The 27292-nt window shown below is 40.3% G+C and overlaps 1 protein-coding gene across 1 annotated transcript; it reads right to left on the bottom strand.

Annotated features, from left to right (window-relative positions):
- Positions 1 to 409: 409 nt before the first annotated feature.
- pik3r2 (phosphoinositide-3-kinase, regulatory subunit 2 (beta)) lies at positions 410 to 27191 on the bottom strand. The gene is made up of 16 exons (XM_063461547.1): positions 27075 to 27191; positions 24523 to 25408; positions 16086 to 16178; positions 14392 to 14466; positions 13772 to 13921; positions 12513 to 12723; positions 12306 to 12391; positions 12100 to 12206; positions 10874 to 10968; positions 10529 to 10709; positions 10213 to 10332; positions 9903 to 10045; positions 9616 to 9792; positions 9407 to 9478; positions 9097 to 9267; positions 410 to 8173 (listed from the first exon to the last, which is right to left on the bottom strand). The coding sequence occupies exons 2-16, from the start codon at positions 24839 to 24841 to the stop codon at positions 7966 to 7968; spliced, it is 2208 nt and encodes a 735-aa protein (XP_063317617.1). The 5' UTR covers positions 24842 to 25408; positions 27075 to 27191; the 3' UTR covers positions 410 to 7965.
- Between the last annotated feature and the right edge of the window lie 101 nt (positions 27192 to 27292).

The following is a 27292-nucleotide window of genomic DNA, read 5'->3' as shown; positions in this document are numbered from 1 at the left end:
GACTAAATAACTGACTTATAACAACAAAACTGATTCTAAAAATCAAGCCCACCATATTTGATCCAACACAGATCAAACACAGCATTGTGACACACATCGATTTTCACCAATTGGAACTCTGCATCCTCCAAAAAATGATAAACATTTGTGTTTTAATAATAGCTAATAATTAACTTTTTTGGCATTTCCTTACCTGGATGATTGAGCAAACCTCTCATGTTGCCTCCTGCCTCATCACCTACTTTGTGCCAGTTCATGACATTTGTTTAGATATGTCATGAATAGCATACTTGGTACTTCTACAAATATGCAGTGCCATCACATTTTATGCCAAGCTGAATCAGGACACAGACATGTAAAAATGTACCAGGATAAAACGGGCAGGGAAAAAAGAAGAGGACAACACATGGCATTTTAGATATCTTTTATTGTCTTTTTAAAATCATTGCATTAACCTAAAGAAATAACTGTACAGATCAAAGAGTACCTGTCTGAGGACATACCACTCTGAAGCAAGCCGTACATGAGAGAGAAAGAAAGAAATGCCGCATCTGAGTTAAGACAGATAAACGGAGGGAGGATAACACAAGAGAAGAAGAATAACCATCTTTTCATGCATCTGGGTCGGGCACATTGCAACCAGTAGGACCCTACTGGCTGAAACAACAGTGCTCCCTCTGCCTTCAATTGCACTTTGGTGTAGAGTAGCTTTATCTGACGGTCCATCTGTTCACTGTTTTTGAGTGAGAGAGACGGCCACATCTTTACTAACTATAATTTTTAGCTGTATGTCTGCTGAAGCCGGTGATTCAAGAGGCAACTCGGTGGGCAACGCTGCAATGCAATGTGTGCTCTGATTAGGGTAAAGTTGTGGTGATGCCTCTTAAATTGTTGCTGCTGTGTAACATTGCCCAGCCTGTTGCAACATGGACCACCGTCAATGTTGCCTCCAACATGAAGAATGTGAGGCAATATAAACTACTGTACACCAGTGAACGATACTACAACATTCACATCAGGTTAATCAAACAAATGCCAACTTTCCACACGGAGGAGTGACAGTGTGATTTAAAAAACATAAAGGGAAAGGAAAGTGCTGCTCTTAGCATATATATAGACAAAGAGAATGATAAGATTTTTTTTTTAAGTGAAATAACACACAGGCGGAACAAGCTGCGACTATATTGGCTGAATTTTGGTCTTAAAAACTACTTAACTAACCAAAAGAGCAATCATTTCAGCTTTTTATTCGACTATCATTTGCTGCGTAGTGCAAAAAACAACAATAAGATGCCTTTAGATAGTTATTCCTGAATTCTAATCTTTGCTTATGTACTAATCCGTACTCAAGTATTTTTACCAAGTGGCGCTTTTGTTTTTCCTCTGTTTTTTACTAATACACAATATGAAATTCTTTGAATCCTTTACCGCAGATACATCAGTCAGATTCATAGTCGAATTCACCATACTGTGCACGACAGAAACAGCAAAAAATGCAACAGGGTATCAAGTTAGGATTCAGCACATACAAGGCTCAATGTAAGGTGAAGAAATCAGCAGGTAAAGAAAGACTGACAGACAAATAGTTCAACTACATTGCTGAGTAACTATTTTGCAATAGAGGGAGCACTGTTCACAGGAAGAAAAAAAAAAAAAAAGAGGAACAAAGTGAAATGTGGGGGGAAGAGAACAAGCAGTCATAACATTTTCAAGTTTAAAATGACAGAAGAAATAAAGAAATACAAATCAATCTATCACAGCCGCTTTGAGGGACAGACTGATTCTCAAACGCATATTTACTATTTGGTTAATTACATATTGTAAACATTTGTATTTGTGTTTTCTGTATAGAGGAAAAAAAATTCAAGCTAGCTTATTTTTTCTTTATAGGCTCTGTAAGGTTATCATTAAAGATATAAACAAACAAACAAAACAAAGAACACTTGGACAGACAAATCTATCAGCTTTTTTAAAAAGCCAAAATAGAAAGAATTATACTCAGGCACCATAAAAGATCACTTTCTAATGCCATCATTGTTCCAAGTAGAGGAGCAATCGTGAACCGTTGAGTCGTGTACCTTCCTCAGCGTCAGGTTTAGTTTTTTTTCTTTTTTTTCTCTTTCCTGGCTGTAAGTACATATCCACCCCCCACCCCCAAAAAACCTTCAGCAGCCACTGAGATCTGGCGCAGTAAGACCGAGTGGTAAGATGGATCACTTTGTTACAGCATCAGTGTCCAATCTGTGCCAGATCTCTGCAGCAGCATCGAGTGTATCTTTTGTGGTGCAACTTTTAACACTGCCTCTACTCACAAAAACAAACAAACAAACAAACAAACAAACAAACAAAAAAATCAAAAACAAACAAAAACTGTCTTCCAAAAGACAAAACAAGAAAAAAACAAAACAAAAAAAACCAACCAACAACTAATATTTTATAAAATGCAAAGCAGCCAGGACTGCATTTAACATATAGACTCAGCTCTGTAAATATTAACACATGTACATGAGCTTGCTTCATCCTCCGAACACACCTGATAATCATGCGTAAAAATCATGAATGTCGATCGACTGTAACCAAACCAAGTTTTAACTGGTGATCCTGATGAAGCTCGCTGCAGCGGGTAAGTAAATATGTCTGCATTTCAACAACTGCTCGATTGCAAAGCAGCCACGGAGCTAAAAGTGTTCACATCAAAGCCTCGTTCTGATTCGTTTCAAGCGCCAACCAAATCAGAATTAAATCATCCAAAAATATAGATATCTAAGTATATATTTGAAAATATTTATTCTCTAGTATCTCTCATTCTTCAAACCTTAATAGACAACAAATATGTGTTTCTTTGTAGTCAGTGAAAGATGTGCTTTGTGTATGAGGCCGTTTCAAGGTTTATCATTTACAGTGTACCAAAGAATGATGAAAAAATATTTAATTCCTTGAATGATTATGTCTCATATAGAAAAATGGTTTTTTGTTGCTTTTTTTTCTTTTCAAGAAGCTCCAAGATGCATATCTAATAGAGAAGCGGGATGAAAGCTTTGAGTTTGAGAGTTTCAACTCCATGTCAAAGCGCAATAAAGTCTTCATCGCCTGCTCTTCTCACGCCCGTCTCACTGTGCGACCACATTTCACTGCAGCTAGCATTGCTTCTAGCCAATAAACGTGTAAATAACATGGCGTACCAAAGTGTTTAAGCACACTGCAAAAATGTACATCATAACAAGTGATGCTGGAAGCTGTTCAGTTCTACATTTCTACTTTTCTTTCAGACACTAAAAAGTTGAGCAAAATGAAGCAGAACCACCTTTTTCATTAACTTGTGTCACGCTAACCAGTTCTGGGTTAAAGTTTGACTCCACTAGCATGACTTTCCCTAGAAATGCTTTACACAAAATCACCTTGAAAATCCCCGACACTGCTTTCACTGACTCCTTGTGGCATCAGCCATGCATGTAGTTTCACTTTTATGTCCTCACCCGAATGGAAACAATGTTCCATTGTATTCGTTAGGAAACGCTACAGTTGGCCACCTTTTCCATATCTCGTCCACAATGTAATGTTTTCTTGACCCATGCTTTGGAGAAAAATGGTTTAAGGAGGTTCGAAAATACCTCATTTGTAGTGCTCAGAGAACATTAAATAGGATCACTTTTCTAAAAAAGAAAGTTGTGGGTACTCTGGATAATGTATAGAGTCACTGCAAACTGAAATACACTGAGTTTGTGCTGATGTTAATGCCAGTGGAGGTTTGGAGCACCACAGTAACTGAGTCAGCAGAGTCTCGGTGACTTATGCACTCCATGTGACTCTGTAACTTTGCGTGATCTGACACTAACTTTGGAATAAAAACACAGCTGAATATCATGGACGGAAGAAATTTCACAAAGGTTGTTGGTGTTGTAACAGTGATATCCTCTTTTGGCACCATGGCCATATTCAGTGAGCTCTTTAGAACAACCCATTCTTTCACAAATGTTTGCAAAGGCACACTGATTGGTTGGTTGATTTTATACACCTGTGTCAATGAGACTGAAAACACCTGTGGTGTTGTGCAATACGCTTGTCCACACAGTGTAGAACCAAATAAAAAGGTAGAAAGAGTGACCTTGCAATTATTTGCATGTTTAAATACCACAAGGAATAAGTGAAAACCTGGATGAACTGAAGCTTCTTTTTTTTTTTAAGGAAGATTTATGTTTTTCATGTTTAGCTGGACACTTCTGCTGTGCGGATGAGAATTGCATAATGAGCTAGCAGCTCTCCTTAAAGTAGCTTTGAAAAGTACTACAGAGTTTACACAGTCCACATAGTAAAACTAATTCTATAACGAAAACATTGCAATCAGTCAAAAGCATCAGATTTACAAGACAGTTGTTGACTGCGAAACAACAAAAGCATATACTGTTCACTGTATACTCTGATATCATAATGAAAATGTCAATCATTCCTGATATACTGAATGAATAACTATCAACTAAAAACACTATAAACAACTCAGCATCACCATTGTCTGTTAGTTTACGGTAGTTGGGCGACACACTAGTCTGAGTGTGTGAAACAAAAACAAAAAAAAGTGCAGTCACAAAAGTGTTGGTCCAACAAACTGAATAACGGTGGATGATTTAATCAGATCATCTGTTTACTAACTTAATACAAAACACTGAGAACTGCTGCATGCATTAGCTTGAGAGCTTACCAAATGAGCTTTAAACAACTGGTCTGGGCCACGGATGTGTACTGTTCACATTTCTATATCTTTTCTGAGTTTTATTCAAACACACACCAGACACACAAACAAACAAACAAAACAAAAAAAACCACTGAAGTAGGCTAGCCTGGGTGCACCAAGCTACTGTACAGGCCCCACTACAGAAAGAAGGAATATGTAACAACTATAAATGCAATACCAAAGAGGCACAGCTAATATCTGCCACTCTCTTATCTATAACAAGCTCAGATTTGCTCTAACACGCACACACAGACACTCACAATCACACACAACAACTACACTCGTTTGCCAGATACACCTTTGTTTTGATAAATGACAAATGTGTGAACGGTGGGGCACAAGATGTGGTTGTGGTTGTGGCATCGTCTTACGCAGCAACGCTCCAATGAAAACAGGGAGACGACCACCTCATCGCAACGACTAAAGGCACTTCTAATCTTTCTCACTCGTACGTTTATTTTTTTTTTTTTAATAGCCCTCTAATCAGAAGCACCTCTGTGTCACCTCCACTTTAATTCTTGGGGTCCTTTACTTGCCAAGAACTGTGCAAAGTACAGTACAATAGATTCGTCCTGACTGAAATCAAAATGATTAAAACTTTTCAGGTCAAGGTAGGTTTGATCAGAAGACTGGGTTGGTATGTCTGGGAAAAATGTTGCTACCTGATGTCTGAAACTGAACATTTCAGAAATAGAAAAGCATTGCGTTTGTTTGAAGCTTGGGTCTAGCTCAGATGACTTTTAACTAATCACCAGCAGAGTAGACGAATATCTAATTTAAGAAGAACGTGTAAATTTTTCTCTCTCTCTCAACAAAAAGGAACCAAAATAAGACCAAGATTTTAAAACACATTTTTTTCCCATTTTCTATTGTTAATGACCCCTGACTCTTCTATACCCCACTACAAAAATAGTTTTTCTTCTTTTTGGCTTTCTCAGATTACTAAATGTAAAAATGTGAAAGATTCATATTAATATTTGTTCATCCGGGGAAAAAAACCACCAACTACATGAGTCAAGTTTAAAAGCAGCATCATTTGACGCCTCTTTTCAGCTCCACATTTTCATTGAGAACATCATAATAACTGAGTAACCCTGCATCTACGCCGCTGTGCTTTGAACGTGACATTGAACGGAGGCAGTACTATCTACACCTCGAGCCAACACGGAGAAACAAATAGGAGAAATTCATTGCCACATCACCGGGAGGGAACTGAACCCAAGTCTAAAACATATTATACGCATACAACCGTGTTGTGCATAGTAAGACCACATGCCAGTGAATACTGTATATTCACTACAAAAAGCACAATTTCAACCACTAATCCAAGTTAAAACAAACAAACAAAAAAAGATAAACAACAACCCAAATGAAGGACTCCATGCATAACATACCGGATAATCTCTTAGACCGCCAAGGTCATGCTAAATGGCAAAAAGGACTGTTTCTTTTTTCATTCTTGCTACATGAAAAGACATCCTTCATTTGGCTCACATTAAGATGGATAATTTGCATCCTTAAACAGAATCTAAAAGCATAGCAAATCTTCTGTGAAGGAACCGTATAAAGTCACATACACAGGCTGCATGTGTGTCTGAAATATACTGTACATGATTTATATTACTGCTTTCTTTCTTTCTTTTATCTTTTTGTACATAAATGTTCTACAGCTCTGTGAGTCAAGCTTGTGATGAAATGAACAGTTGAGCGCAAGGGAGAAGAAGTACCGTGAGTAAATTTGCATATAAAAAAAAAAAACCTCCAAAACAATAAACATCTGCAAGGACACTGTACCACGGAAACAGTCTAATCTAACTAGAGATGAAGCAAATACAGTACACGAGATACAATAATCACATAGGTCGATGCTCTGCAAGTGTCTTTAGCATATAGAAACAAGACACATAGGAGGAGCACTAACAGTGCCTTAAGTCAATGGCTACAGGTGCTACAGTATTACAGAGGATGAAGAAAGAAGTCTGAAACGAAGAGACGCAGGAGTATTTCCACCATTTCCATTTTAAAAGGAAACCTGAATCACGTGGAACTGCATTTATCAATGTACCTCTCCATCTAGTGTATTGTGATTAAAAACCAATTCTATATTCACAATACACCAAATATGTACCATGCATTTTTATCCTGTTATACAGCAATCACTGTACGTTGTACCTCGTCAGATCAAAAGGACACCCACTGAGAAAGAGAGCAACAAGCCAAAGCTGTTGGAAATAGAGATCATTTCATAAAAATATACCTATGTGTATGTATTTTTTTTGTTTAAAGCTGTAGCTTTGTCTATGTCGACAACCGTTTACTCCCCCCCCCCTTCTCTTTCGGTTTGTAACCTCGACGTGCCCCCTTATTCTAGTGACACAGGCTTGTGGTCATTCAAAGCTATTACTATGGCACTTGAGCAAGCTTTTAACTGAATCAATCTTTTTCTTTAAAAAAAAAAACCCTGAAACAGCAACCCTCTTCACCCCCTTCCCCCCCTCAGTCTCCAGTGACTACACTCCCAGCCCATTGTTTTTCTCAGCCACCTTTAGGTGTGAAACGAGCAGCCTGGTTTAGGCAAGCCAGTAATTTCCTCGGATGACAGCTCAGGCTTTTGTCTATGGAGAGTTTGCAGGCAGTCTGGGAATGACAGATCGGGCCTTTGTCTGTGGACATTTATCTCGCATTAAAGGCAAAAAAACCCCCAAAACCAACAAACCCAAAAAACCAAATGTAGCTCCTGTAATTTCTACCATCATCCCACCATCTGGTCTCTCCGCTTTTCAAAGATTTAGAAAAAGACCCATTGTGTGTGCCTTCCTTTGATGTATTTTAGTCTTATTTCCTGAATAAATGAATGTTCTTGTGAATTTCTCACTTTTTTCCATAACCGACACTGGACAGTGTGGCTGGCTAATGCACCACTCTCATCAGCTTTTAACTGACTGCATCAGCCAGGCTAACTGTACAGTGCTTCGTTATCAGTAGTAGTGTGCTTATTATGAAGCCATGCTGTTAGCAAGGAGTGCTCTTTGCTGGACTCGGGTCAGTGTGGGAAATTAGCATCAGCTTCTGGTCAAAAATACATGTTTTTTTCTTTTTTTTTTTAATCCTGGCAATTGAGTCTGTTTTACCTGCCACAGGAACAAGCATTGTCCAGAGTTCTTTTTTTTTACCCCCCCAATGCATGTGTCTAATTTTCCAACTCTGGCTGGTGTCCTATGCTGCTGGTGAATAATTCATCTGGGGTGCTGGTTCTGATTCTGGGAGCGGGCCAGGACTGGGTAGGCTAGATTTACATTCAGCTGGTCGTTGTGTTGGACCAAGGAGACATTTTTGTAGTGGAGCACCAGGTCTTTGAGGGACGAATACAGATTGTAGGGCTCGGCGAATCCATACCCCGTTGCTGTCTTGTAGATGACGCAGTGTTTGGAGTCACCGTCCACGCTAGAGACAAGGAGAGAGATCGTGTTTAGAGGTGATCTTAGTCTTAAAAGTCTTTCACAAACCCACCAGTAATGTAACTGTTAACTTCAGTGTCTGTAGAAAATTTACTTGAGTTATTCCTCCTTTTAAATTTTATTTTATAACTTAATGTATTTGAATTGAATTTCTGCATTTCGGTTTTATGAGACTGGATTAATCTTAAAATAGATTTTTCTTACCTTAAAACACTTTGGGTTGTGTATGAATTCAAATTTCTTAATAATTCACCTTTAGAGGTACTGCTCTTAACTACAAAAAAGAGCTACACTAGTGAATTTAGCCTTGTATTTGCAGTAGTGACAGAATAATTATTCTCACATAATTTCTTGAACACGTGGCAAAAACAAGTGTGAAGAAGAAGAAGTGATTTCCAGCCACATTTTTTGGTACAACCAAACATTTTCAATTATAAATAAAAATGTTTTAACTGCATGTTTTCACACCTGTGCTGTTTAGTCCATTTAAATCAAACTCTGGTTCATTTTCCCCCTCTGTGCTCCTCGTTTGTGAAAATAAGATCACAGTAAAAGCACTCGGGGGAGAATCAAAACAACACTGAGACCCTTCGGAGGAGGTGATATCGGTGCGGTTTGAAATAAACTCGGTTTGTTTATGGTGTGAATGTGATTTGACCTCTATTCGAACTATACCAGGCTATACCAGGTGTACGATGCAAGTTTGAGCTTAAAAAATGAGCAGACTGAACATTCTCACGTAGTTGGTAGTCACACATTTTGGTTCACTTGTATTCTTCTCTGTGTGAAAACAAACCAAATCACGGGGAAAAGCTACAAGTTTACAAGCTTGAATGATTCGGACCAGCATAAACAAACCACAGGTGTGAAAAAGCCCTTTAGACCTCACAGGGTTAAATACAAACTTACACTACGGAGCAGGCGTAAGAGCCCTTCTGTGACTGGCTCTCACGGATGAGAAAGGTTCCATCGCATTTGCCTCTCAGCATTTCCTCAGCCTGGGTGCGCTTGATGTCGCCCATGTACCAGGTACACTCGTCATGGTGGGGTGAGCCCTCATCTTCTTCCAGTGAGAAAGAGCTGAAGATGCAATGAACAAAAACTATCAAGCAGGAAAGAAACTCTGGACAGAACAATGAGCTTAACTACTGCCTTCATTACTGTCAGAGGTGCAGCTGCCTCCACTCATGACAGCACAAGCTGCGGAGCCGTCACTTACTCATCAGCATCGTTCTTTATACCGAGCCATTCATTGATCTTCTTCTGCCTCGTCCCCTTCTGCGTCAACCATCTGAAAAACCAGAGGACAACAGAATTAATGACCTACAGATTACTTCCTGTGCACATCTAAGGTTCTCACAACTGTATACAGAATAAATATATGAATGTGTAAAGTTCAATTTCATGCATGGATAAAAGTTTACTTACATTAAGTACTGGTCCCTGATCTTGCGAAGCTGCATGAGATCTGGCTTGAGGCTGTTCATCTTCTTGTCAATCTCTCTGTTATCAGACACCTGCTCTCTCAGGTCTTGCTCCAGCTTACGCTTGCTGTCGTGGATCTCCTTCACACGAGACTGCAAACGCTCCGAGTTGCTCTGGATTCTAATTTGCAAGAATTAGAACATTATACCTTCAAATCACCAAAATGTTGTTTAAATATAGCAGCTTTGTTTGCATCTGTGCTAAAAACAGAATTATGCATACAAACGTACTTTTGTATTTCCTTTTCGTTGCCCTCACGCTGGAATCTCTCTAAAGACTCTTTGCTGTACCTCTCCTGAGTCTCAAACTGCTCTTCAAAGATCTTGATGGTCTCGTTGAAGGCTTCAATGGCTGTGCGTTTCATCTGCAGCTCCTGAGACAGAGAGAGACGTTTCAATCCAGCTCCATTTTATCTTCAGGATAAACCGCATATTGTTACTGATCATATCAACAAACACTATGCACTATGCTAGTTTAGTATTTATAATACTCTGAAATACATCTCTTGTTTGTGGTTGTCAGTATGTGTGCTATTCAAACCTGCGAGGTGCGTGTGTACTCCTCGTACAGAGAGTCGTACTCGCGACTCTTCTCCTGGTACTGCTCATGATAGATCTTCAGTTGCTCTCCCACCTCCTCTATGCTGTTCTCCTTCACCAGCTGATTTTTTACCACATGAAACACAGATGACAGCAAGATCACCACTTACTGAAGATTCAGACCAACTACATTTGTCTTGTTATTAATGAACATCTTTCTCGATTTGTAAATGGAATGAGGGAAAATTATGAGCTGGATGATCCACATCTTGTGATGACAGCTGATTTATTTTAATGTAATGTGCAGCTTCACCCACCTGCTGGTATTTGGAGATGGGATACAGAAGCTTTGTGTCCAACTTGGCGTTGTACTGGGCCAGTGACTCGTGGCGGTAGTGATTGATGAGCTCCACTACAGACAGGAAGGTCAGAGGCTCTGAGAAACCGTACCGCGCATCTCTGTGATAAATCTTTATAAGCTTGTTGTTCCCCCCCTTCCTGCAGACGGAGACAGGAGCCAAGAGAACATGGTAGTAAATAAGACGATGTACTGTAATACATGTTGTCCGTCAAGTAGCAAAGGCCTGGTTTGTTTCTACTATATATCATTTTCTTATCGCTATACTAAATCTGAAGTCAGTATTATACAGCTGTTACTTCACCTGAGTGTAAGAGTGTACTCGCCCTCCAGTTTACTTGAAGCATCTCGGACCAGAAAGGTGCCGTCTGGAGTGTCTCGCATTTTCTCATTCACCTCCTCTCTGGAAATATAGCAGCATATTTAGATAGCTGCAAGAAGCAACGAGGAGGCCAAGCAGGAACTTGGTTTTGTGTGTTGCAGCACCCCCCAGTGGTCATTATTTTCTTGGCTGATCAGATGTCCCACTTTTTTCAGGATTTTGATTGACTCTAGTTTTTAAAGTTAACACTGCAAAACAGATACTTTAAATACTGTCATCATCAAAAGTACAGGTTTAAGCAACTACTGCAAAGAAATGAAAAGGTATGACAAAGTCTGGAAGACTATGGGTGAAGCTTGTGGAAGGAGAGTCTGGCTTTTTTGCTAAATGTTCTCCCCCAGGCTAAGAATATCACACTAAGTCACAAAGAACATAAGGTTAGGGAAAAAAAGATGGATGCTTAGTTACTAAATGAAAGATGATTAGCAGACACATCAGCAGCTGAAATGATACTTTTACTAGTTACTTTTCACCGTAAGCTTATAGGAGCTGCTGCAGACTGTATATAAACTGAGCACAAAAAATAAATTCGTCTATGGGCGACTATTTCTTTGTTGTAACAATACGAATTACACAAAGCCACAACTGCTGTGCGATGCCATCCTGCAGCAGTGTGTGACCAAGCTGGTGACCAGCAAGAGGAAGGGGTGCCAGGCAGCTGTGGCTGTGTATGGGTCTTCCACATGATACTGAGCACCCTGTTTGTTAAATCAATAAATTCTTAAATTACCAATATGTTTCTTCAGCGCTTTCTTCTAGACAACCTCAAACAAGAGTCAGTAGCAGAATAAGCTGTTTGCCATTGGCAGAGAAGATTTAGCAAGTCTGCCACATGCTCAACTCTGCTGCTCGACCCACAAATGTATTTTCATTATAAACGTGGCACCATTTAAGGGAAAATAAACAAGTTTCCAATGGTGTAATATTTATTGCCAAGAAGCATCATTACAACAAAGAAATAATAGACCAAACACAAATTAACTTACTTTTTGTGCTAAGTTTCTAGATGCAAAATACTAACATGATTTCACTAATTTTAAGTATTTTCAATAACATAGAAATCTTTATGGATCTGTCACAAGTGTCCATTTAATCAGACATTTCTTTAAACAATACATCAAACAAAATCAATATTACGAGCCCAAAACTTGCCTGGATATTTCGCCCCAGTACCACTCGGCATCATTCAGCAGGCTGCTCGTGTCTGTCATGGCTGATGGTGTCATTTTTGACTTCACAGGCTTCGCTGGGAGAACTGCAAACAGACACAAACACGTCAGAAACCCGGACCTCCTTCAGCAGTATTTTATAATAAAGGAATGGATCCAAGCAGTCTTAAAACAACATAACTTACCTGGAGGAGTGAGGTCTTGACCTGTAGTTCTCTCTATCAGCAGTTTCTCCACCACCAAGGCGGGGAACTCATCATCCATTGGAAACCTGCCATTCAACAGTTCAAATTTCCAACATGTAGATTTAGATTTGCTAACTCTTTATCATCATTTCACCTTTACATATTTGTTACACATTTGTTTCATGAAAGTAAAAAAACCCTACTTACCAAGCAGTAGAGGGGCCGGTCCAGATAAGCAGGGGGCCAAAGATCTTTCCCAGCGTGTTTGTATCCAGGCCATTGCTGGCCTGTGCCTGAGTGACCTTAGCCAGGTGTGTGAGGAGGTACTGCAGGGTGAGACGGTGATGGAGAGGGACGGTGGTGGAGTTCTCAAGCACCAGGCTGACTTCTCTGTTGTGGCTTCCAGCTACCGCACCATCTGAGAGAGGCATAAACGTTGTGAATAACTGTGTAGGCTTCAGTTGTGTATCTTTATTACAGCTGGCTGAATAAGGAGAATATAAGGAGTGCATTTGACTGTATTTGGTAGTTAAAATGCATGTGGTTAGTGCATTTCTCTGAAAACAGGACAAACATATATATCAAAAATGAAATCAGAGAGTCCTTTGTGTGGAGGAGAATCAGCTGAAGCATATCTAACATGCCTCAGGGAGCTTGCCCTCCTGCTTCCATTCTCTCAATGCTGACATCAGAGTGAACTCAAACAGCAGCGCACAAGGCTGAGTTTAGTCCTTGTGCAATTCTTTCGCTTAAATTATAGTCACTGAAGCACTGAAAGGTGCCTTTCTGTCCACAAAAACAATGGCAGCAGCAGCTCATTTGTGCGTGTGCTGTTCTATAACACTGTACTGCCATTTTGATTACACCCCATAAAATCTCCATCTTAATCAGTCATTCGGCGTATGTTTTTCCTATAGTTATATGTGAGCCCATTTCAATAAAACAAACAAGAATATACCCCAGTGTGAGATGGTTTCACCTTTTATTAATTATGTTCTTTTGCTGATAATAGAAAGAGATTTGGCACAATAAGGTCCTGAATGCAGCTCTTTTGTTCACGTTTAAGCCCATTAAGTACAAACTGTGTGTGCTGCAGATTTTCCGGTGAATACTCCGGGATTTTAGATTCATTTTTTAAAGCTTAAGGCAACACTCATTGTAAGTCATGCTGTCAATGTTTGAACGTCAACTTGTGCAAACTTGACTTTCTCTTGAAACGCCTAATTCATCACGCAGACACCAATGACTGTTTCAAACGGGTCCTAGGGTTGCTTTTCATACTGCACCTGCATAAACCTAACTCCCCTTAGCAGGCAGCTGCAGAATATTTAATATGTACTGTTAACATTATTGTAAAAAGAGAAAAAAAATGCACAAAAGATGACACGCTGTCCCTGTTGGAAAAACTACATGCTCAGTCAATACAAGCAGCAACTTTAAGATTTTTGATCTGTGATTTGATGTACCTGCTGACTGCTGTAGGACCTGCTGCTGCATGAGAGCAGTTTGTAGGTGAGGGTAGATACAGGCAGGGATGACAGGTGACGGAAGGTCTCTCAGGTACTGCAGGACGCTCTCAGACAGGAAACCTAGATCCCTCTGAACCACGTCACTCTCTGGATGATCAATACATAAAGCAAAAGACCAAAAGGTGCAGTTTGTTAGAATAAAAAACTCAAACAAGCATCGGGGAGAAGTTTAAGGAATAAAAAGGCAGTTTAATCAAGGAAAGTACACAAGAGCGAACATATCATGTCAGTGTTTGGTGTTTTTTTCCACTTCTAAGCTATGAAACTAGCCCTGAAGCCTAACACCAACTGTATCTTCTGGAGACCAACAAAAAGGATTTTTTTGGAGGAAATTAGTTAGATTAGTTTGGTATTTTCCAATTAGCTTTTATTTTTATTTTGTTCTGACTTTTTGTGTTATTTCAGTTATTTTCTGGAGTGGATTTTCTTATTTAAATCACTGAATTGGACCTGCTGAAGAGCATGCAGGCTGAGAAACCATCCCAAATATACCCAAGTTCTGTTAAAGAAAAGGATCAAATAATGTCTAAAACAGATAAATGAAAAATGTAACTCACCAGAGCACAGGCTGTACACCGGACTATCTGAACCTGAGGAGCTAGGTGTCCTGTACAATGTCTTGCAATCCAGACCTGAGACAGACAGAAAGAGCAATTTTAGTAAATGTGTTCAGAAGGAACGAAGAAGCAAAGAGGACACATTTAGATGGAAAACAGAGAAGTAGTGACAGATTGTTTTCTGACTCTATGGCTGTGGACTTGCACTAGATAATTTAACGCAGTGCAACAAGCTGGAAATGGAAAAAGAAGGCAAAGTGTAACTATGAAATCTAGAAGTAACAACAACAAGAACAATAATTAAAAATAATAATGATAATGTGTGTCATTACTAGCTGAATGTCTGTAAATACGTGACAGTTCAGTACTGTATCCAACAACAGAGAGAATGTGACCGGCCCACAAAGTTCGAAAGCAACATCTTAAAGACCGAAGAAGGGCTCACATGTTTGTAGTGGTGGACTTGAATTTTCAAGTTATCCATTGCTTTTTTAATTTTGGGGATTCAGAGACTTTTTTTCTTTCCAAACTGTGGTCATCTCATCTATTTCACTCTCAGCACTAATCATCACGTTTCAGTTCAACTCATTTTTGCCAAAATAAAATTTCTTTTTGGACAAACAGCTTATTGTAGATCCCTGTGAGTAGAAAATCTTGCTCTTGCTCCAGGATTTTGTGTTTTTCTTGCTGTGATGATGAAAAAAATTTAATTCATATTTTTTGTTAGTGATAATAACTCGCAAAGGATATATTCAAATTCTAAACATATTAGACTAGGTATAAAATATACTCTGCTCTATACTCTGATACTTTTTAAAAACAGAACAAGCCCGCTTATAAGAGTAAATATGATACAACGAAACTTAGTACTGATTGTATTGTGTGTGTGGATACACTGTTTAAAATTACATGTGAGACAAGTATGTTTTATTTTATTTATCTAGCCAAGAAAATAAATATTTGTTTGACTTTTAATTAGCTGTTTCGCTCTCAAGTCAGTGCATGCATCCCAGTATTTCTGTATAAAATTGTATATTATGTATTTCGGTATACTTATTATATTATTATAACCAGTATGCTGGATTTTTTTCAAGCATACACATAAATGTTGAGTAAATTAAATGCAGCTGTCTGGTTATCCAACACTATGTAACTCAATTCACAGACAAATTGTCTGATTTGTTCCTGCGCCTCCGCCGTCACAATTTAGCTTTTCTTTGTCTTACATGAGGGTAAACAGCTCGTCTTGGACAACAAAAAGCCGTAAGAAGCCGTGAAGCAGTTTTTTCACAACTTTTTAACATTCTGTACATGAAAGAGTTTGTGAAATGGTGTGAATGACACAGAAAGTTAGAAGGAAGAGAGAGAAAAAAAAGGCAAAACTGTGAATGGAGTCCCACCGAGCTCTATTTGTTAATAACACGGTGTGAATCAAACCCACTGCGCAGGACTCTTAGCGGGTCTGCTTGCAGTTAAACCACACTGAACTTATATGTACTGAATGTGAATGCGCATGAGCTTGTGAGAGCACTTGTACCTCTGTGCGACTGTCTGCATGTCTGCACATGTGCAAACGCTGGCATGAAAGCAAGAAGCAGATGGCGAGAGGGAGACAGTCGCACGTAGATGAAAAGACAGCAGAGGCAGCGTGACAGACAACAGATGAATATCTTGGCTGGTTTGTATGAATATACCTCTCTTTTCTATGGCTTGTATGAGGCCGACGAGGGCCGGGGGAGCCGTCTCTGGTGGTGTGAACTGCTCGCTCAGGTCCGGCACAGGAACAGCTGAAACAACAACACAAATCTCAGTCACACTGCTACATTGACAAACCCCGCTGTTAAGTACGAGCACTAAGAGAAGCAGAGCACGAAATATGTTCATAATATGTACAAAACCTATGAGGAACACAATAAAACATAACGGGAGTTTACACTGGGTATTTATTTCACAAGCTCAGCCATTTTCAAAAGCCCCGTAGGATTTATTTATTTTGCATTTGTTTGCACAGTATTTAATAAACAAAATAAAACACTTCTTATAAATAATTAAAAATGGACAGAAATGTCAAAGGCTGGGACACATTGTCCTCCTCAAATCTGAATGATGGGATATGACAATAACTGCAGAACAATTTACTGACTGTACTAAAGGAAGAAAGGGGATTTCATGCAGGAGTGAAAGTAAAAAGGGTCACCAGAAAAAAAGAGGCAGCTAGAAAAGAAAAAAAAAAACTTTATCTACTTTACAATTCCCCACAGACTAAATCAAACATCTTTTCAGTTGGAGAGAAAGAGGAAAGGAGAAAGCTAGAGGGAGAAAAAAAAGGGAGATCCCATTTCCCTCCCTCCCCCTCTTTTTTCTCCCTTTTCTTTTCTCCGTTCTCGTTCTCTCTCCTCCCCTTCACTCCGTCCTGCTCAGTGTTTCGCCTTAGCTCTTTGCGTGAGTGGAGCACAATAAAGGATTTAATCAAAACTCCTGAACAAGCAAAAGCCCTGTGGCAGTGTGCCAGGCTCGGCCCAGCTAGAACAGGCAGGCAGCGCCTCTTATTCGGCCCCAGAACAGGCCTGTGAGCTGGGTCTCTCTTTTTTTCTCCCCCTTCTCTTTCTTTCTTTTTTTAAGGAGGGGTAGTGGAGGGGGGTCTGGGAGCAGGGAGGGCCTGGCCTGGCCGGGGCTTGGCAGTAGGCTCCTGTTCCTGGCACGGCTCGGCTAAACCACTGCTGATTATTAATTTGGGGAGTTCAGACAAGAAACGCCGCGTCAGCACATTCCTTGCTCTCTCTCCCGCTCCTCCATGTCTCTTAGTCTCACTCGCTCTCTCTCATTTGCTCTCCTGTTAGTGGATTTTTTTTCTCTTGCTCCTTTTTGTTTTAACCCCCTTTAGGCCTCTTTAATTTAAGTTTTTATTTGACTTTTCTCTTTCTTGTTTTTTTCTTTCTCGCTGTTTCTTTCGCGCCACCATGTCGGCTTAAACGTGGAAACTCTGCCTAGCGGTGTCTCCAGCTCTCTCGCAGGCACCGACAGCCCTTCGTCTTCTTTATACTTGTTGGCCATTTTGGATTGCAGCCTTGTCCCCCTCTCATCGAGCTGGCTCTTTTTTATCTGGTTTGCAGTCGGGCTTTAGATGTGTGCAAGTGAGAAAAAAAACAAAAACAGTGTTGTGTGTAATGTAACCACCTTTCTATACACAAAGCTGACAATTTGAAGGTCAGATCAGTGTTGCAAATCCAGTATTTGTATGTTTGCACTGACTCACTCGCTCAGTCCGAGGTAAGCCTAAGACAGGCAAGAGTAGGCTGGAGAAAGCAAAGCTATGTGAAGCAAAATATTTGCTTGATATCTTCTCGATCAGTGTGCTTATGTAATATGTAGCTGGCTGTGCTGCGTTCTCCCTCTCAGAGCTCTGTGTCAGAAGCTGAGATTTCTCCGTGTACAGCATGAATTCCCAGGTCGAATTAAACCTCTGGAATTTCCTCGCTTTAGCCTAACACTCATGCAAAACACTTCATGCTGGTTTCAGGTTAATGTCTTCTTGAACAGTGCTTAAGTTAGGGTGTGGCTTTCAAGTACAACAGCAACAATAATATGTGATAAGCTTTACAAAAAAAAAAAAAAAAAAAAAAAAAAGAGAGAGAAAAAGCATTCATTATTTAAAAAAAACAAACAAATGTTATTTTATAACCATTTACATTAAACACAACATGGACAAAAGCACTGGGCCACCCACACGACCGCGAAGTTCCCAGTGCACAGTTCTTGTGCTGATCTTAATGTTAGAAGAGACTTGGAGCTCTGCGGTCATGGAGTCAGAAGAGCGTTGTTGACTTTGCAACTACACCTACTATCGCTATCAACCTGCAAGTAGAAAAGGCTGAACTGCTTCATCCTCGCTTATTGGTTTCAATAAAGTAAAACTGCTGGTTTCAATTAGCCATCGAAACACTAACTCTGCCTGTCTGAGTTTCCCAACATTAGTAAATGTCAAACCACAGATAAACACTGGCCTTTGGTCGGTATGGAAGCCTAACTTAAGTGTTTCCATTCCTATAAAAGGTTTGATTGCCCTCCAAATGCACTTAATATTTGAGGCTAAAATGAAAAAAAACTTTGGGATAGATTTTTGCTCGCATTTTGAACCATGGCAAGTGATACCATGAATGCGTATATTATGTGCAGTGGTGACAGGGCCAGTTGGCGTCTGGCTCACAGATGGTGGGTAACACTGTGTAAGTTGCTGGTCGGGTTTCACCGCTACATGTCTTCACTGCACTCCAACTATGTTGACAGGCAATGCATCATGACTGGGCACACCATCCACTCCTCTGTCACAACATATTTCAAAGCTACACGTGTTGTAGTGAGCCCCTGAAAACTCAACAAATGGAGGTGATCTGTTCTCAGTGCTCAGTCTGGTTTTACTGGCCTCCAGGTATTACTGGGAAGAATGACAAATGGCACTAAAGACACTTTCTGTGAAACCCGTAAGAGTAGGCTGACTGGGAGTTGTTTCATGCAAAATAAACATAGATAGCATAAAAGATGAACACAGCCACCTTCTCACCACTCAATCCTGGGTGTGATGCATTGTAGCTTCAATGTTAGGATCACACTGTTTATTTGGAGCTAGACGTTACCATATTTAGATAAGAGGATGGCGTTCTAAGTTATCAGGTAACGCCAGTTAGATTTGTTACCAAGCTGATTATAACCTTTACAGGTGTACTGCAACAGCACAGATAGGCATGCACAATTATTCAAATTTTAATCTCAATCACAATTTTGGTTTTTCACAAATAAATGAGCATGACTGTGCAATATTTACAATGCATGCTGAGCAAGTTAAAGGACAGCTGAAAGTTTGTACTCTGACACTACCTCAAACAGAGTACAACATCATGTACTAAGAGAAAAGAGACACTATCATCGGGTTACGTCAAATTTTATTGTAAGTGCACACTGCTACAGTTTCTAAAACTGAAAATTATATTTAATGCTTTAGTAAGATCATTTATTATTACATGGCTGTTAATTCATAAAGATACAATTAAACAGATCAATGATACAAAATCATTTATCATTATTAACACATTTTTAAAAAACTGCTAGAATCGACTACAAATACACACAAATTTTTTAACTTTCTATGTCAATCCATTTGCAGCCATCATCGATGTGGAGAGTGGGCACAGCTCGCCAGCTTTTCTTTTTCCTTTCACGTTTTTTATTTTTCCCACAGCACCTTGAGTGACTTCTTTTAGTCATTTACAAACACATTACCACAATTTGAACGACTTTATTATCTTCCTGTGCTTTCACTAGTCAACAAGGTCAATCAATACATGCTACAAAATAAACGAAGGCCCAACACTGAATACATAAATTAACATTTCATTTACTGAAGCCACTGAAGCTATTAATCGTCAATAACACAATTTCGCACCTAAATAAGTTCTCCTGTATGGCAGTAACATTTTCTCTAGCTGCAGAATGCCACAACGATCGGCAAAGAAAAGAAAGTACAGCTGGTTTTCTGTATCTGCAGTTGGATAGGGTGGCCTTGGCTTACCCTATAACCCGTGCCTCCCTCCCTTTCCAGCCTCTCCATAACTTTCCCATTGTCTTTTTCTACTGTCTCAACCCCCCTCCCACCCTTCTCGTGTGGGTTCTTTGAAAGTGTTTTCCTGGTAAGGCGCAGAGAAAGTGAGGAGGAGAGGCCTCTCCTTTCAGAGAACTGGCTTCGTGAACATGGTTTATAGCCGCTCAGAGACACTATCAGACGAGTATGTGAATCAGAGCTGCAGAAATGGAAGGAGGACGAGGGAGGAGAGAGGGGTGGGGGTGCGAGTAGGAGAACAAGGGAGGAGTTTGCAAAAATGCCAAGCCATGGTTCACTTCAGCAGGCAGTTAAAGTGAGGCCAGGGAGAGGAGAGAAGGAAGGCAAAGAGGCGGAAAAAAACCCTTTTTTCAGACTCATTACCGTCGCAGGTTGAGAAATATCTTGAGTCCATTTTTTCTCTGTTTACATTTAATTTCTATAAACTCAACAACAAAATGCAGAGCAGCACATCTGGAGTGTGAGTCAGTTAGTCTATCGAAGTCCCCCTGTTTCTTTTTGGGTACAAAATGCTTGCACTCTATATGACACCCTCTGCTAAGCCTACCCTCGCAATGTCACTTTAAAAAGCAGAAAAGCTGTTTGCATATTTTAGCCAGCAAGAAATCTCCGTTTTGCATTTCACTCGCTACTGCTGAAAAACAATGACGCAGTTTTTGCATGTACTTAAGCCAAGTTGTTGTCGACATTCTACGGTAACCCAATTTCTCAAATGCAAATGCGTAACCTGGTTTCTTTCACCAGATGGAGACGAAAATAATGGTTAACAGGAGGACTTCTGATAAAAGAAATACACTTGGGTTCTGAGAATTTTACAAGCTTTTGCATGAGGCTGAAACATTTCCTCTCCAGCTGCTGTGTGCAGTGTTCAAATTAATTAAATCCAAATATCTGAATAAAACCAAACAAAAAAATACCATACAAGTGTAAATGAACCACTTTGTACACACATGAGGAGAGCAAGGGAGACATATTACAGACTTAGTCCTAAAAAATAAAAGCATAAAAATACAAACATAGCTTTTAGAGCAGGGAAGCCAAACTCATTTTATATTGTGGATCACATACAGGCCAATTTGATCTTAAGTGAGCCAGACCAGTGTAAAATCTCCTTTCTGTCACTGTAACATAGTCTAACTGCATATTTAATTCCGTTTATAATACAGGAAATAGTAGAGCAATTACAACAGCACATCTCAGGTTTTCTACACCATAAACAAATGATGATGTAGTAAATGAAACACATCAACAGCATGAGTCTTTGGGCTTAATTTGTAAGAAATAAATGTGTAAAATTACTAAGACTGCCCTTTAACTATAAAGCAGAAAGCTTTTGTTAATTCACAGAAATTTCCCAGTCAAAAAATCTTATTTATTTTAGTGTGGATACATTGTGAAAACATACTGTGAAAACATGCATTCTATACTAGATAGATAAGAGTTCCTGTTTTTTCACTAAATTATTTGCTTACCTATTATTTAATTCCTTTGATGTAGTAAGAATGACCGTGGGGAAGGTCTTTATCAGTAGGATAAGTTGGAAAACTTATGAAAATACAATTTAAAGTCCATTAATTTATGCCCTTGTTAACATTTTCCAAAAACATCCAGTGAGCTGGACTGGAGTCTTTGCTGTGCCGATTCTGGCCCCGGGCCTTATGTTTGACACCCCTGTTTTAGAGTCTAAAATTATGCTCAAAAATGACTAGCTAGCCACTATAGTAAGTAAACAGCTGTAAAAGTAGGGATTACAGAGAAGAGGTGAGTGTATCGCATATAATAATTTTCACTTAAGCTATGACCTCTCTTGTTGTGCTCTACACAAATAAATTATAGTTTAACAGCTTGTAGTGAGGTTGAATTGTTCTTAGTTGCATTCAAGCCTGTAAAGCAGTCAACTCCCCTAACCACCAGGCCTGGTACTGGTAATGTTACCATCTCTGTGAATAGCAAATGGTGCCACAGCAACAATAGCTCTATTCACAGCAAGTCTAGGGCCTCTGTTCTTTCAAGGAAATGAAGATGATATTTGTAAAGTTTGGCCATTTCTAATGTACAATGCACTTTTGGTGCTGAGCCGAACTACCCCTCCTTGAGCCACTGCCCTGCCTCCCTCTCACCCACACCTCCCCCCTTTCTCTCCCCCTATTTCACTTGCTTCTTCTGCCCCTGTCTCTCCAAATCACAGACACAAGCGCCAGCTGCCCAACTGGTTTGTCTCACTGTCAGTCAAAGCACGGGGATACTTACAGTATGTCCTTACCTGCTTCTGCTTGAGAAAGCCCCCTGCTTATTCCCTAATTCATGTCCTTCACTCAGCCTTTATTTAAGTATCGGCATGAAAAAATATAATTTGATAATTCTGCAGACATTTGTGCTACAGCTATGATATAAAAAAGGAAAAATGAGAAATAAAATCACACTAGTTGAATGAGTCCCCCGTGTATTTGGCCATACACCATGATCAGCCAATTGGATACACCAGAGGTAATTCAGAGTTCACAGCCTACGTGCTCAGAGTGGTACTAGCACATCTGTCATTAAAAAAAAAAGAGCAAAAAGGAATTACAGAGAATAAGGAGAGGAATGTGTGGTTTTATGTGGAGAATGATATAAAATTTTTATTTATCTATTTTGGCTGTGTACACCTTTCTCTCTGGCGTCCCATACAAGGAAGCAATAAATTAACCAGCTGAAGCCAAAAGCAATGAAGTGCAAATTAGAAGAAATTGATGGAAATCTTGGGAGTGTGGAGGAACTTTGGTCACAAATCAAAGTTTTACTTGAACTTGAGCTTGCTAAGGTAGACCAGTGCATGCCAAGGCAATGTTTGACTTGGAAGCTGCTGCAGCTCAGAGCAGATTCTTAGCATTATTAATAAATGTCAGTACTTTAATAAAAGCCATGGGAGTGAAGAGGAGTGTGACAGAGCAGAGCATTATCCGTGAGTAAAAAAAGGCTATTGTATTCCTTTTACTGTTGAATAACTCCTCATTTGTACAAACTAAAAACACACCTATAAAAACGTCAGTTTGTCAAAAGTGCCAAAAATCCTCCCAGTATCCTTAACCCAGGCACGTCCAATTGAAAACAGCATCAACAGGCCCTCCAGCCTTTGTGATTCTTGATTACACTTGGAGGGGTCACAGCAAAAGAGAAGCATGCATTTTTGTGCACTGCAGAGACAAGTTTTCCTGCGTCAAGAGCCGCAAAGACAGACACCATCAATACCAGACCAGTAGAGTCTGATAGAGTCTTGTCAGTCGATGGATTAGCCCTTTATTATTCAACGCAGACTTAAGTTGGCTACGCTTACAAAGAGGTAAAGCTTACTTAGTATAGATTAAAGGGTCAACTGGCGGTCACTGCCAAATGTGAGAGCCTTATCAAAACATCAAGTACACCAAACTAGCTGATGCTAACAGCTGGGCATGCGAGAAGTTGTGGGGGTTTTTTAAAACTTTGGGAGGAAAAAAAAGCGATTTTAACTGTTAGACCTAAAAAAAAAAAAAAGAAAATCAAGAAATCTCTACACTGTAAGGCTAATGAAGGAGCACCAGGTTTGTGTGTCTCCCCCTGGTCTTTCTCCCAGTTTTCCTGTCTTCTCCCCACTGTCTCATCAAACAAAGACCAAAAAGCTCCCCACCTCAAAAAACAAAAACAAATGCAGAAAGCTCAAAATTACCAAACATCTCTTAAAAGGTAAAAGGGAGCAAAATAAACAAACTATTATTTAGCAAATTTCTGCATCAATATTTTCTGCACATTCAAGGCCAACTAACAAACTAACACTGAATATTTTGCTAACTAATTGGCTAGACATTTAAACAAGAAAAAATGAGACTAGCTGACTAAGAGGCAGAAAACCCTTCAGGAAACACTTAAAACTACTTTAAATGGACACATTTAAATTCAGGCCCAAAAAATTCTATATTTTAGGAGTTTAATGAAACCATTTATCATTTCCTCGTAAATTAAATCATATTTTAAATGTCGCCAAATTGTGCGCCCAACATACAGCCACTCATTTTTACATCAAACTACTGCAGAACAGCGCTCGTTAGCATCATCTGTTTATGTTCCACCTTTACTCGTTCACAACTTCTATTCAGAGAGCGCGCAGGATGCAGCAGTAACTGTCTGTCAGGGTGGAGGTCAGCAGCATTGTAACATCTTTGAAACAGTGGCTGTTGTACAGTAATAAAATAAGAATAATTTATTTAATCAGCTAGCATGTCTGGCACGTACGAGTAAGGGGATCAATGATTAAACGCCTACCCGACTAGTCGCTCACATCCCCGTATGTGCAAGTTAAATTACTCTGATATTTAAAAAATGCCACAAAGTAAAATTTAATGATATCTCACTCTTTTCTCATTGTTATTATATTATCTTTTTTACTTTAAAGGCCACCTTTAGTTTACAGTAGTGATGTGCCGTGAGCGTCTCACCACTGGCTGCTAGAAAACAAACAAAAAAACAGAAAAAAAGAAAATGATCTAAATAGTGCCCCCTACCTTGAGGTGACTCTGGTCTGGGAGCTGCAGGCAGGGGTCGCTGGGACCTTGGCTGACTCGATGGGAGTGCCATCTTGATGGGGCCCACATACTCAACATACGTCCCTGGGAAGTCGCCTCTCTGCTTAGTGCGCTCGTTGTACCCGAGGAGCCAGCCCAGACGCTCGGGGTGCTCCACGCAGCCCTCCTGGTAGTTCTCCATGGACATCAGAGAGGCCTTGCTGACTGTAAGGAGGTCTCCAGGCTGCAGATCCAAGTCCTCGTCCTGGTCCTTGGTGAAAGTGTAGAGGGCACGGTACTGGAAACCTTCCACCGCCATTTTGTGACAGAGGCAAAAAGTAAAATGGCCACCGCTTCGAGGATTTAGGATCGGCCTGAGTCCCGCTGTAACAACAGGGTTAGGCTAGACAGAAATCCACCTCCGAAACCAAAATTGTGGCTGAGTTACTAGAGTCTGGTGTTGGTACAGTGGCTTAGAGGGTCGGGGGGATGAAAGGAGGGGAAGTCAGCCGAAGCTCAGCAGCATTTTTAAAAGTTAATAACGAGGAGCTCTGCTGCTTTTGTGTCTGCAGTGGCAGCGGCTTTACACCTGACCGGTGTTGGTGGACTGGTGCACTTTCCTCAGCTTGATACCCCGGTTGAGCCAGATGATGGAGCAGAGGGAGATCGTTGGCAACATGCTTTTTCAAGCAGCAAAAACCTGCTGGCTGGGTGCTACTGGAACAGCCTGGAAAAGGGTTTTCCCAGTGACGGGCCCCGTGTCGTTGGCTCTCCACGGTCAAATCAAGTGGCCTGATTGGCGGACGAGTGCCAGGGTGGGAAGGTCTCTAATCCTCTCTGGCTCTTTCAGATATCCCACATGTTTGGGGCAGGAATAATGACCGACCTGTAAGAAATACAAAGCGCAAAAATTAAGAAAAAAATTAGTAAAAAGACTTAAAATTTAGTCGAAAAAATTAAAGTAAATAAAACTATTTAAAAAAAAACAATTCAAAAAAAGGATTAAAGGTCAAATCTATTCGATAAATGGCAATAATTAACGCGGCTTATATCTATGTGAAACGAAGCCTAAAGCGGTGCATGAAAATGGCGAACTGCGACAGCTCCATGCATTTGTGCAGTCTTCGGTTAGGACAGAGAGCTCGGATGATGCTGCTGCGTCATAACCAACAGCAGACTGGGTCCCTGGACAGGAGCCTCCATTCCCTCCACTCTACATTCACACACTCACAGCCTTAACTGACTCGTCACAGTTTCCACAGGAACAATAAGTTTTCCTGTGAAATGAACGTCCCTTCAACTCACACAACAGCACGTACGATTAACAGAACCCCAAAAAAGAGGTTTTAGCTGAACTGGCATGCAAAGGAAAATAAGGACTGCACCTCGACTGTAGGGCGACCAGAATTTTCTAAGACGTGCAGAACCCTCTGCAACAGTTCACTCTCCATCAGAGAGAAAAAAGGTAGCTCTGTGTTGCCTAAGAAATATTTCGACTTCTGTCAAATTTACTGTACCAAGCCTGCTTCAGATGGGAACGTTGAATGGACAGCCAACTGAGAAACCACAGTGAACCATCACAATTCATATTACACCCCTTGAAGTCACTTATCTCATAGCTTCCACATATAGCAAAAAGGTCAGTCCATGGAAATGTAACGAACATCCTCTGATAAAGCCGATTGCAAGGCCCAATTAAATGCCAAGCGCAAGTGCGCAATATATATCCTATAAAAGCGACACAACAGTCTTAAAATGCTAAATATTATCAGTATTAAAGGTTTGATTAAAGTAAATAAATGAAGTCTGTTGGTCAATCAACCAAAAATTTTAAAAAAAAATCTATATTTTTTGGGAGTACATGTTGGAAACACTTGATTATAAAATCCACAGTAAATCGTGGAAAAATTAATGGGCAATTTTGGCCGAGTTTCGAGCGGCTGAAATTTAAAAATGCTAAATGCTAAACTGCAACAATGCTGGAAGATGAGACGGGGCGGGCGAGAAAGAGAGATTATGGTTTCCAGATTAAGTACGACATCTGTGGTCTGTGGACCAATCAAGGACAATGGTCCTACTAACCTCCCTGGACGTGATGTCAAAGAGGAAAAGAAGCAGGTGGAGAGTGAAGGGGAAAGTGGCACAACGACTGATGGAAGTTTCATCGTGGTATGGCAGTAACAAGGCATTTGGGGCAATTTTCCAAAACGTCCAAATCTCAATAACCACAGGCCTAGTTTGCGAGGCCCGACGTTGTACCAGCGTTTCATAAATGTCCATAAATGGACAGTATTTTGAGTAATGTCCTGCAGACGCTTAAATACAGTTGGGTAAAAGCATAAAAAATTCACCGAAACGTCCAGTTTGCAGCCTTGAATGCCAAAGTGCATGCTTTTGAACCTTAGTCTAGATTATCCTCTCCACCCCCCCTCGACATTCCGAAAGCAAACGCACATTCACTGCAAAGCTTTGTGAATAAGGACATTGTGTTTTTAATAAAAAAGGTTCAAGAGTTACTGTGATAACAGAACGCTGCACAGTGCAAAACTCACCCCACTTTAGGTTCAGAGGGAAGCCGGACAGGCTCAGCCAGACTCTCGGTCCAACATCCTTCGAGTCGAGAAGCAAGAGGTGCCAGGCTAGACACGTGGCACTGGCATACCCAACCACAGCCCGCAATCCTCACACCACCATTACCCCCACCCACCCCCCCAACCCTAAACTCCCTCCCTCTTCTCTCCACCTGCTCTCCGCTCCCCCCCCAAACACA

Source organism: Pelmatolapia mariae, linkage group LG18 (genome assembly GCF_036321145.2).
Source record: "Pelmatolapia mariae isolate MD_Pm_ZW linkage group LG18, Pm_UMD_F_2, whole genome shotgun sequence".
NCBI lineage: Eukaryota > Metazoa > Chordata > Actinopteri > Cichliformes > Cichlidae > Pelmatolapia > Pelmatolapia mariae.
Note: the sequence above shows the minus strand (reverse complement) of the source record. Positions and strands in the feature narration are given on the sequence as shown.

Bases quoted from the DNA above. Each gene is read 5' to 3' on its own strand.
- pik3r2 (XM_063461547.1), bottom strand. From the start codon at position 24,841: ATGGCGGTGGAAGGTTTCCAGTACCGTGCCCTCTACACTTTCACCAAG. The intron at 14,467-16,085 runs GTATATTCATAC...TGTCTGTCTCAG, and splicing joins ACAAGCCATAGAAAAGAGAG to GTCTGGATTGCAAGACATTG. The intron at 9,479-9,615 runs GTAAGTAAACTT...CTGGTTTTTCAG, and splicing joins ATCAGGGACCAGTACTTAAT to ATGGTTGACGCAGAAGGGGA.